This window comes from Pleurodeles waltl, chromosome 11, assembly GCF_031143425.1.
Source record: "Pleurodeles waltl isolate 20211129_DDA chromosome 11, aPleWal1.hap1.20221129, whole genome shotgun sequence".
Taxonomy (NCBI): Eukaryota; Metazoa; Chordata; class Amphibia; order Caudata; family Salamandridae; genus Pleurodeles; species Pleurodeles waltl.
The window spans coordinates 942,015,312-942,027,788 of NC_090450.1; the positions used below are offsets into that span (position 1 = coordinate 942,015,312).

At 45.9% G+C, this 12,477-nt stretch overlaps 1 protein-coding gene across 8 annotated transcripts in view; it reads right to left on the reverse strand.

Moving 5' to 3' along the window:
- Positions 1-12,477, reverse strand: part of EIF4ENIF1 (eukaryotic translation initiation factor 4E nuclear import factor 1) — a 72,581-nt gene that overhangs the window by 23,524 nt on the left and 36,580 nt on the right. For all 8 annotated transcript variants that reach the window (XM_069215074.1, XM_069215076.1, XM_069215080.1 and 5 more), the window contains exon 7: positions 12,039-12,214. In XM_069215074.1, coding sequence (XP_069071175.1) covers positions 12,039-12,214 — 176 coding nt within the window. The remainder of the gene's footprint in view (positions 1-12,038; positions 12,215-12,477) is intronic.

Genomic DNA, 12,477 nt, shown 5'->3' on the forward strand with positions numbered 1-12,477 from the left:
GTTAGCAGCAGACTGGACTATGGCAACAGCCTTTACACGGGAACAACGGCCAAGCTCCAGAAAAAAAAAAAAAAAACTCAGCCTCAGAAAGTCTCCTCCTCAATCTGCCTCGCCACAAACACCTCTCTGCCCACCTCAAGGACCTCCACTGGCTACCCATCGACAAAAGGGTAGTCTTCAAAATCTGAATCCACGCTCACAAAAGCTCTCCACGACACCAGACTGACCTACCTCAACGATCGACTCAACTTCCACATCCCGACACACCAACTCCGCGAACCTCTCCCTCACAACAGTCCCTCGCATCCACCAAACCACAACCGGCAGCAGATCCTTCTACCTTGCAGCCAAAATCTGGAACTCACTTCCCACCAACCTACGTAAGACCCAAGACCTCCTGACCTTCAGGAAGCGCCTTAAGACCTGGCTCTTCGAGCAATAGCACCCCACCCCCCCATTTTACCTCGAGTAAAGGGAGCCTGGTATACATAAATAAATATTTACAAAAAATTAAAGAGTGCATTACTGTAAGGAAATGCCTCCTTGGCATGGTTGCCCCCTGACTTTTTGCCTTTGCTGATGCTATGTTTACAATTGAAAGTGTGCTGAGGCCTGCTAACCAGGCCCCAGCACCAGTGTTCTTTCCCTAACCTGTACTTTTGTATCCACAATTGGCAGACCCTGGCATCCAGATAAGTCCCTTGTAACTGGTACTTCTAGTACCAAGGGCCCTGATGCCAAGGAAGGTCTCTAAGGGCTGCAGCATGTCTTATGCCACCCTGGAGACCTCTCACTCAGCACAGACACACTGCTTACCAGCTTGTGTGTGCTAGTGAGGACAAAACGAGTAAGTCGACATGGCACTCCCCTCAGGGTGCCATGCCAGCCTCTCACTGCCTAGGCAGTATAGGTAAGACACCCCTCTAGCAGGCCTTACAGCCCTAAGGCAGGGTGCACTATACCATAGGTGAGAGTACCAGTGCATGAGCATGGTACCCCTACAGTGTCTAAACAAAACCTTAGACATTGTAAGTGCAGGGTAGCCATAAGAGTATATGGTCTGGGAGTCTGTCAAACACGAACTCCACAGCACCATAATGGCTACACTGAAAACTGGGAAGTTTGGTATCAAACTTCTCAGCACAATAAATGCACACTGATGCCAGTGTACATTTTATTGTAAAATACACCACAGAGGGCACCTTAGAGGTGCCCCCTGAAACTTAACCGACTATCTGTGTAGGCTGACTAGTTTTAGCAGCCTGCCACAAACCGAGACATGTTGCTGGCCCCATGGGGAGAGTGCCTTTGTCACTCTGAGGCCAGTAACAAAGCCTGCACTGGGTGGAGATGCTAACACCTCTCCCAGGCAGGAATTGTCACACCTGGCGGTGAGCCTCAAAGGCTCACCTCCTTTGTGCCAACCCAGCAGGACACTCCAGCTAGTGGAGTTGCCCGCCCCCTCCGGCCAGGCCACACTTTTGGCGGCAAGGCCGGAGAAAATAATGAGAATAACAAGGAGGAGTCACTGGCCAGTCAGGACAGCCCCTAAGGTGTCCTGAGCTGAGGTGACTCTAACTTTTAGAAATCCTCCATCTTGCAGATGGAGGATTCCCCCAATAGGGTTAGGATTGTGACCCCCTCCCCTTGGGAGGAGGCACAAAGAGGGTGTACCCACCCTCAGGGCTAGTAGCCATTGGCTACTAACCCCCCAGACCTAAACACGCCCTTAAATTTAGTATTTAAGGGCTACCCTGAACCCTAGAAAATCAGATTCCTGCAACAAGAAGAAGGACTGCCCAGCTGAAAACCCCTGCAGCGGAAGACCAGAAGACGACAACTGCCTTGGCTCCAGAAACTCACCGGCCTGTCTCCTGCCTTCCAAAGATCCTGCTCCAGCGACGCCTTCCGAAGGGACCAGCGACCTCGACATCCTCTGAGGACTGCCCCTGCTTCGAAAAGACAAGAAACTCCCGAGGACAGCGGACCTGCTCCAAGAAAAGCTGCAACTTTGTTTCCAGCAACTTTAAAGATCCCTGCAAGCTCCCCGCAAGAAGCGGGAGACTTGCAACACTGCACCCGGCGACCCCGACTCGGCTGGTGGAGATCCGACACCTCAGGAGGGACCCCAGGACTACTCTGATACTGTGAGTACCAAACCCTGTCCCCCCTGAGCCCCCACAGCGCCGCCTGCAGAGGGAATCCCGAGGCTTCCCCTGACCGCGACTCTCTGAAACCTAAGTCCCGACACCTGGGAGAGACCCTGCACCCGCAGCCCCCAGGACCTGAAGGACCGAACTTTCACTGGAGGAGTGACCCCCAGGAGTCCCTCTCCCTTGCCCAAGTGGAGGTTTCCCCGAGGAACCCCCCCCTTGCCTGCCTGCAGCGCTGAAGAGATCCCGAGATCTCTCATAGACTAACATTGCGAACCCGACGCTTGTTTCTACACTGCACCCGGCCGCCCCCGCGCCGCTGAGGGTGAAATTTCTGTGTGGACTTGTGTCCCCCCCGGTGCCCTACAAAACCCCCCTGGTCTGCCCTCCGAAGACGCGGGTACTTACCTGCAAGCAGACCGGAACCGGGGCACCCCCTTCTCTCCATTCTAGCCTATGTGTTTTGGGCACCACTTTGAACTCTGCACCTGACCGGCCCTGAGCTGCTGGTGTGGTGACTTTGGGGTTGCTCTGAACCCCCAACGGTGGGCTACCTTGGACCAAGAACTAAGCCCTGTAAGTGTCTTACTTACCTGGTTAACCTAACAAATACTTACCTCCCCTAGGAACTGTGAAAATTGCACTAAGTGTCCACTTTTAAAACAGCTATTTGTCAATAACTTGAAAAGTATACATGCAATTTTTATGATTTGAAGTTCCTAAAGTACTTACCTGCAATACCTTTCGAAGGAGCTATTACATGTAGAATTTGAACCTGTGGTTCTTAAAATAAACTAAGAAAAGATATTTTTCTATATAAAAACCTATTGGCTGGATTTGTCTCTGAGTGTGTGTACCTCATTTATTGTCTATGTGTATGTACAACAAATGCTTAACACTACTCCTTGGATAAGCCTACTGCTCGACCACACTACCACAAAATAGAGCATTAGTATTATCTATTTTTACCACTATTTTACCTCTAAGGGGAACCCTTGGACTCTGTGCATGCTATTCCTTACTTTGAAATAGCACATACAGAGCCAACTTCCTACAATTACTGATCGTCCAGACCACCTATCACAAGGACAAGGTATAGATTTAAGGCCAGTGGGAAACTTTACTGATGTCTAATTATACATGCCCTAAAACAAAGCAAGCATCGCGCCCACTGACAGTTGGATTTACTCAAATACCACGCTGGCCACATATCAGTTGTCAAAATCATGAACTTGCATGCTTGGCTTCATTGTCTCGATGGATGCGCTTTAACTTATTTATTTTTGTGTCCTTTTCTGTGCCATGAATTCAACAAAACCAAAAATCAAAAGACTTAGCACTGTAGGAGTTTGTGTCATTAAGACTGCGTTGTCAGTATAAAAGTACTGATGACAAAGACCCATTGATTTTTTAAACATCTGAAGCTAGATTCCTTAAAAAGCAATAAATATGCAAAATAAACAAAAGTGGAGCCAACACACCCTTCTCTAACACCCCTAAAAACTCATATCAGCAGTAACTTCACTGTTTGCACTAGAATATGAAGGGTCAGACTAAGTGCTAATAGCCCGTGCCTGTATGCTCCCTCCATCTCCCTTGCAGGCAACCCCCTACTTTTGTTACTGCAGGATGAGGTTGCCAGGGCAAGAACACAAATGCAGCCTCACAGTTGTGGAGCTGTATCCAGACAACCACTTCAAACCTCCATTGGCACCCAAACAAGTTTATGCTGCCACAATCACGACCAAAAGATATCAGGGAACATGTGGTCATCCAAACCCAGGCAATGAGGTGGCCACACTGGATGCAAGTCCTGCCCCTGTTCACCTGCTCCCATAACCCATCAGGCACATGGGGAAGCTACACGCCCACATACCATTCACCTCGGACTACAGACAAAGCACTCTATTCTAAAAGCTAGGTGTAGATGTATCTTTCAGCGGGTGGGTTGATGTAAAGACCATTTATGTACTTAAGTGCTCCCACACTGTGCCACCCTTCTTATCTTATATTGTCAATACATATTTTTTTATATAAACAAAGATTTCCCCCCCCCAAAAAAAAAAAAAAAAAAGATAAATACTGAAATCTCAATCCATTTGGCAACGGATGCCTTTGTTACTCTAAAATGTAGAAGAATAAGCTCTTTGGGTAGCTCCAATTGTTTGTTCGATGAAATTAATCACCTTCCTTTTGCCATCACTAATGTCCAGTGACCTTTCTGCTATTGTTGGAGGGTTAAAAAAAGTTAAAAAATTTAAAAAAAATTATAAAGTTAAAAATAAATAAACCACCACAGAAGGACATGATAAATCTTAAGTTAAAAATAAAGGTGGGGATTGTTCTCACAACCAACTTATCTTTATGTGCACACAGTACTACTGCAGTATAACAAGTAGAATTACTCACCTGTAAACAATGCAACAGAAAGTTGCGTAACTTAAATGTTTGTACACAGCCTCAGTTTTGGTTAGAACGTCTAGTTTCTAATTTAGTTTAGGCATTTACGGGACAGCCTATGCTTAATAAAAAAATAAATGAAACACACAGACAATGTATTCTCAATGACAACTGCACCTCAAGTGATGTACAACTGACCTGGCAATATACAAATGCATAGGGTATTTAAAAATAAATCTATCTATCTACATGATCGCAAGCAACGTACTCTATCACCACTGCCTAGATGTTAAGTCTGGGCATTTTGCATGAGATTGGTAGGAGTTACCCTCTTGCAAAAATCTAGACACCAGCTTCTTGCTCTAACCCCCACTTCAAGGATATTCACACTGCTTTACTTAATGCATCAGTCGTGGCGTCGTTATAAGAGGTTAGCCACAGAGACCCTGTTGATAAACTGTGCCAAACCACCTGGTCTGGCTTGAACAGCCGGCACCTCCAATTCGCCTATAGTTTGCATTGCACCAGCCCACCATTCACATATCTGGTTTAGAAAGGCCTTCAAAGTCAAATAAACATAGTTCAATAGTTTTGTAGTTTGCTCAAATGTAACCCAACCTTGTATGTTAAACACTATCACAAGGGGACCAATAGTGAAGGTATCACATCACTAGCCTGCATTCACCACTGCAGATCTCTGCACTTGAATAATAACCACTAGATGTTCCAGTACCCAAAGTTTAGCTATTTCAGTAACACGCAAGCAAATGTAATTGAGATGATGCAAAATGTCAATTAGCCCAACTTCCACATTCAAGTGAAATTCTGAATCAGAAAAAGGCAGTTTTGATACTGCAGTGCCAGGACTGATGGTATAGCCATAGTTCTGCTAGAATTTATCACCCAGAAGTCAATCACAGAGGTCTAGCAATGTACAAATAAATTTTACTTTACCAAGTCCAAATGGTGGAATCTCTTCCTTAGAAGGATGCAGGAGTGTGTAAAAAGTAGGTGATGGATTGGCCTGCATGAAAGGGCGTAACCACTTTTGGTGTTATAAAAAATATAAAACAATTTTAAAAAAGGCAGCCCTTGTGCGAAGCACAATGTCAGGATAGAAAGGCAAAACGGCTTAGATGACAATGTCTGCAGCTCCCTCACTCTGCGGGCAGAGGTAAAGGACACATGGAGGGACAGTTTCAAGGTGAGGCCCGAGAGAACAATTGTGGAGAGGCTCGAAAGGAGTGCATGTCAGGAAGGTCAAAACCAAATCGGAGTCCAACTGAAGCATAACAAATCAGGACAGAGGAAGCACGAGTAAGGCCTTGAGGAACCTATAAGTCTGTAAATGCAAAGGGTGAACGAGAACCAGCGAGTAGGTTTGCGAGTAATTGAGTGGAAGTATGCATGACAGCATGTGAGTTGCTGTGAGTGAGAGGAAATAGTAAATGTGAATGAGTCAAATTGATAAAAAAATAAATAAAAAAGTCTGACTTCACAGGTATTACATTTAATCTTAAAAAAAAAAAAAATGTATATATACCAGCCACCATCAAGAGCCGTAGGGTTTGTGGCTGTGCATATGGCATTTGCATTTCCATAAATTCTTGTTGCAATAGTATAATTTACCCAGAGATATTCTGTGTCAAGATGTGTAGGAAGTTGGCTCTGTATGTACTATTTTAAAGTAAGGAATAGTATGCACAGAGTCCAAGGGTTCCCCTTAGAGGTAAGATAGTGGCAAAAAGAGAATTCTAATGCTCTATTTTGTGGTAGTGTGGTCGAGCAGTAGGCTTTTCAGAGGGTAGTGTTAAGCATTTGTTGTGTACACAGGCAATAAATGAGGAACACACACTCAGAGACAATTCCAAGCCAATAGGTTTTTGTATAGAAAAATATCTTTGTTTATTTTAAGAACCACAGGTTCAAGATTTACAATAAATACTTTAAATGAAAGGTACTTCACTCAGGTGTCATAGGAACTTTGAATCAGCAAAATAGCATGTACAGTTTTGACAAAAATGGCAATAAGCTATTTTAAAACTAGACAGTGCAATTTTCAACAGTTCCTGGGGGAGGTAAGTATTTGTTAGTTTTGCAGGTAAGTAAACCACCTACAGGGTTCAAAGTTGGGTCCAAGGTAGCCCACCGTTGGGGGTTCAGAGCAACCCCAAAGTTACCACACCAGCAGCTCAGGGCCGGTCAGGTGCAGAGGTCAAAGTGGTGCCCAAAACGCATAGGCTTCAATGGAGAAGGGGATGCCCCGGTTCCAGTCTGCCAGCAGGTAGGTACCCGTGACTTTGGAGGGCAGACCAGGGTGGGGGTTTTGTAGGGCACCGAGGGGGGCTCACAAATCAGCACAAAAAAAGTACACCCTCAGCGGCACGGGGGCAGCTGGTGCAGAGTGCAAACAGGCGTCTGGTTTGCAATGAGTTCAATGGGAGACACAGGGGTCTCTTCAGCAAAGCAGGCAGGCAAGGGGGGGGTGGGGCTCCTCGGGGTAGCCACCACCTGGGCAAGGGAGAGGTCCCCCTGGGGGGAGGGGGGGCTTCTGCACTGGAGGTCGGATCCTTCAGGTCCTGGGGGCTGCGGGTGCAGTGTCTTTACCAGGCACCGGGTTCTTAGAAGCAGACAGCCGCGGTCAGGGGGAGCCTCTGGATTCCCTCTGCAGGCGTCGCTGGGGGGGGTCAACTCTGGCTACTCACAGGGTCGCATTTGCCGGGAAGTCCTCCCTGTAGTGTTTCTCCACAGGTTGAGCCGGGGGTGTCGGGTGCAGAGTGGAAAGTCTCACGCTTCCAGCGAGAAACGTGCAGTCCTTTAAAGTTGGTTTCTTTGTTGCAAAGTTGTTTCTTCTTTGGAGCAGAGCCACTGTCCTCTGGAGTTCTTGGTCCTTTTAGATGCAGGGTAGTCCTCTGAGGCTTCAGAGGTCGCTGGACCCTGGGGAACGCGTCGCTGTTGCCGTTTTTCTTGAAGTGGGGAGACAGGCCGGTAGGGCTGGGGCCAAAGCAGTTGGTGTCTGTCTTCTCTGCAGGGCTTTCAGATCAGCAGTCCTTCGTATTCAGGTTGCAGGAATCTATCTTGCTTGGTTCTGGGGGCCCCTAAATACTCAATTTAGGGGTGTGTTTAGGTCTGGGGGGTTAGTAGCCAATGGCTACTAGCCCTGAGGGCGGCTACACCCTCTTTGTGCCTCCTCCCTGAGGGGAGGGGGGCACATTCCTAATACTATTGGGGGAATCCTCCATCTGCAAGATGGAGGATTTCTAAAAGTCAGAGTCACCTCAGCTCAGGACACCTTAGGGGCGGTCCTGACTGGCCAGTGAAAACTCTTTTTTTCTTATTATCTCATCCGGCCTTGCCGCCAAAAGTGGGGCCGTGGCCGGAGGGGCGGGCCTCTCCACTAGCTGGAATGCCCTGTGGTGCTGTAACAAAGGGGGTGAGAGCCTTTGAGGCTCACCGCCAGGTATTACAGTTCCTGCAGGGGGAGGCGAGAAGCACCTCCACCCAGTACAGGCTTGGTTACTAGCCACAGAGTGACAAAGGCACTCTTCCCCATGTGGCCAGCAACATGTCTGGTGTGTGGCAGGCTGCTAAAAGTAGTCCGCCCACACTGGAAGTCTGGTATGGTTTCAGGAGGCATCTCTAAGATGCCCTCCGGGGTGTATTTCACAATAAAATGTACACTGGCGTCAGTGTGCATTTATTGTGCTGAGAAGTTTGATACCAAACTTCCCAGTTTTCAGTGTACCCATTATGGAGCTGTGGAGTTCGTGTTTGACAGACTCCCAGACCATATACTCTTATGGCTACCCTGCACTTACAATGTCTAAGGTTTTGCTTAGACACTGTATAGGCATAGTGCTCATGCACCTATGCCCTCACCTGTGGTATAGTGCACCCTGCCTTAGGGCTGTTAGGCCTGCTAGAGGGGTGACTTACCTATGCCATAGGCAGTGTGAGGTTGGCATGGCACCCTGAGGGGAGTGCCATATCGACGTAGTCATTTTCTCCCCACCGGCACACACAAGCTGGCAAGCAGTGTGCATGTGCTGAGTAAGGGGTCCCAGGGGTGGCATAAGACATGCTGCAGCCCTTAGACCTTCCCTGGCATCAGGGCCCTTGGTACCAGTTACAAGGGACTTACCTGGACGCCAGGGTGTGCCAATTGTGGAAACAAAGGTACAGGTTAGGGAAAGAACACTGGTGCTGGGGCCTGGTTAGCAGGCCTCAGCACACTTTCAAATCATTACTTGGCATCAGCAAAAGCAAAAAGTCAGGGGGTAACCATGCCAAGGAGGCATTTCCTTACAATATGCTTCTGGTACGTCCCTCTAGATCAGTGATACTCAAAGTACGGCCTGGGGGCCGCCTGCATCCCTCTTAACCTTTATATGAGGCCCCCTGATCAACAGCAGCACCTGGCAGGTGTTCACTCGACTCAGCACTTACATGAAAAAAAAATAACCAGGCAAGTATTTCTTTAAAGGTTGACTGAAGTGTTCTCCACACACTGACAACATTGCTAATAGTGAACTAAGAGGCAGGTCAGTTATTTGCACTCATAGGGTGGCCTGGGTTCCTATTACACATGAACACCCACCTTACCGTCTCCCCTCCCCCCTTCCAAGACTGCCACTTTGCTGGCATCAATGCGGCCCTCGTCGCATCACAGACTAAACTTTGCGGCCCCTGAAACAATGTTTGTGAGTACCAATGCTCTAGATTGTATGGCTCCTACGGTCATTAGTTTCATTGGAGTTTCACGTTTGCAAAATGCAGTTAACTGTCAAACAAATGTTCCCCATCAATTGCCTATACCTTTGGTGTGAAAACAGAAAGTCTGAGCCACGCATGACTAAGTCCACCTCCAAAATGCTGGTAGGGCCACGCATCTAAAGATTAACAGCAGTGACCAATTTAGCCATTGCAGGTTTTTTTTAGGACGATTGGAAATGACCATGTTTTGCATGGTGTACCCCGAGATTTTTGCCTGGATTGTTTTTTGCTGGCTGTACAGCACTGTGCACTTCACAGTCTGCTAAAGAGCCTTTAAGAGTGTCTGCTTCCACTTTCAACAAGGGCATTGGCAAACTTCCGATTGACATTCAACTTACACTTTTGTACCCTATACTAGGAAATTAAAGGTATCAAGAGCCTGCAAGTTAAATTTCCCTAGGGGACTGGAGTACCCATTATGCCACATACAAGTTTAAACATGACTGCGAGCCTTAAAACTGAATCTAACCTATCAAAATAAACTATTGGCAGGCCTAATCTTCCCTTTTTATTAAAAAGGTCATGCACACAGGTGATCCTGTGGCTGCTTCGCACTGAATATTAATGTTACATGTAAGATGGCATTAGGATTTCCCCATTACAGTCCTCACACCCACATTGTCTCTCCGAAAACTTTGATCATCTTGAAAATGCCTAAAGTGGCTAGGGTTGGCCCCAAAAACCTTTAATACATTGGTTCGGCCATTCCCAGTGGTTATTCCAACCTACTCGTAGTCCCAGCAGTAAATGTGGAGTCTCCAGGCATCCTCTTCAGAACATTCCTGGAAGGTTAGAAGAAAACTAAGATGCTGCCTAAGTTCTGAGGAGCGGGAAGACTAGTCCTGTTCTCCCTCCTGGTTAGTGCAGTGGTTACCAACCTTTGGACTTCCAAGGACCCCACTTCATTACTGGAACCAAAAGACCCCCACTGACTCACTATTGGAATCCAGTTATATATATTGTTGCACTTACACTATAAGAAGCTGGAGTACTATTTTACATACTTTGCCAGTCTGTTCCACATTCATGGCCAGTCACAACTACCCATTCCCCCCCCCCCCCCCACCAACCCCCCTCACAAGCAATGATCATCCCTTGACATAAGGCTGTGGCCAGACTACTGTTAAGTGCATATTTTGTAATCCTTCAAACAAAAGGTCACTGTCATTTGAGCTTCTGCTCAGACAGTCTTTGCTCAAGTAATTTAGCACATGTTCTGCTCTTCTTGGCAGAAGAAGCAAAACGAAACCTTAGTACAAGTTAACGTTAGTTAACAATTTCTTCCTCTCCAGTACATTTGCTTTAGCTTTGCAAAAGCCCTAAAAGGCTTTAGTGCTCCAACCTTCGCAGAACTATTGGCTCATTAGCACAATTAACCACAAACATATGGAAAAAAAAATAAAGGAAAATAAAGAAAACGGAATTGCAATTATACTATTTGGTACCATCTGTTCTTCAATTCCTCACATTTCCCTCCTATGTGTTAATTTAGTCATAGTTTCTTACCATCATTCATCTATTCCTGTGTCCTACTTTCCTTTCTCCATCCCAATCGCTAAATAACTTAATTTCACCTTATCACGATTCTTGCTCTACTTTGGTGTATAAAAATTACCAAATGCTTACTTTCATCCCTGCTGGTACACTTCTTCCATTCTTTATCTGTTCATTTTTTACCCCCTTTTATTCCCTTTCCATCTCCTGTTTTGCAGCCTTCAATAATCAAAATGCAATAGACAGCGCCCAGGACTGCCATTTTTAAAGATCTTTTGCTAGCAACCAAGTTTGCTCACTGTGAATGCACATGCTTCAGAGACCTGCATGGAATCCTGACGATGTCAATATGACCTCTTTTAAAGTGGTTAAAATATCCGTGAGTTATAAAGCAATTTTATGGCCCGGGGGCAACTCTTGACAAAATCTGCTCTTATGAAATCTTTCTAGCACAGCAATACCATTTCAAACATTTGAAAGGAAAACTTACTTAGACAGGTGCACCGATGAAAGGGGCAGACACCTTAGGCAGCTAATGTAGACTAGAGGTCTCTACCCAGTCATGATATACAGAAGCAAGCTACAACATGCCACAGTCAAAAGAATAAACAGATCTTGTAGCCATCATAATACTTTAGAACAAGAAATCGTCAATTGATACTTCGGTTCCATGACCTACACTGTCGAGCACACTTCTCTGTAACACACTGCAACATCTTCTGCATGGTTAAGGCTATCGCAACCTTTGTCTACACTTCTAGTAGAAACTGCCTCGTAAAACATTTCACAAATACAGACAGCCCTGATAAGCAAGATTTGGAACAGAACACACCCTGGAATAGTCAGGTGGCCAAAGTTGTGTAAAGCATATAAATGATACAAGACAAAAATAAATACCTGTGCCCCCCAGCAAAGACTTGTCAAGGAACAGTATTAGATCATGCAAGACAGTGTGTTCTGTAAAAAAATGTGTAAACAAAGCATCCCCAGTGAAGTGTGCCAACAAGGTTTTAAAGGTGTGCAACAAAGTAAGATCCGATAAACCCAATGGGAAGCAACAACTTATAAAAATAACAATGAGCTGCAAGCCAGCACAAAATTAACAGCGCAATAACACAGAGGCTAATAGACTATACAAAAAGCACGTTTATATAGAGCAAAGTAAAATAAATTGGTGCTTCCCTAAACCTTTAGTGCCGAACTGACCACCTCACTTACCGAAGCCAGCCCGGGAACACTTTTATCAAGATTAAAGAACTCGTTGAAGTCGAACTCTCCAGGAGCTGGTTCTGGCAACACCACTTCCTGGGGTACTTCCTGGTCAGCTGCTGGCTCTTGGGGAACACATGGCTCCACTTCGTCCACTTCTGCTACACCACCATTGCACTCAAACGCTAAAATTAATACAAAAGTAAAAAAAAAATTAAGAAAGTGAGCTACACTAACAAGAACCTTAACACAGCTACAACAAACCTGACTTATGCAACAAGCATGTACCGCCAATTCAACCCAAAATATTAATTTAACCCGTAATCAGAAATTGCAGACCAACTTTGTGAAAAGCACAGAAAATATGTCTACTACATAAGAGGTGATATAAACAAAGACAGCTTAAGTGTTCTGCTGAATTTCTATAAAACCCAAGATTCAAGGATAC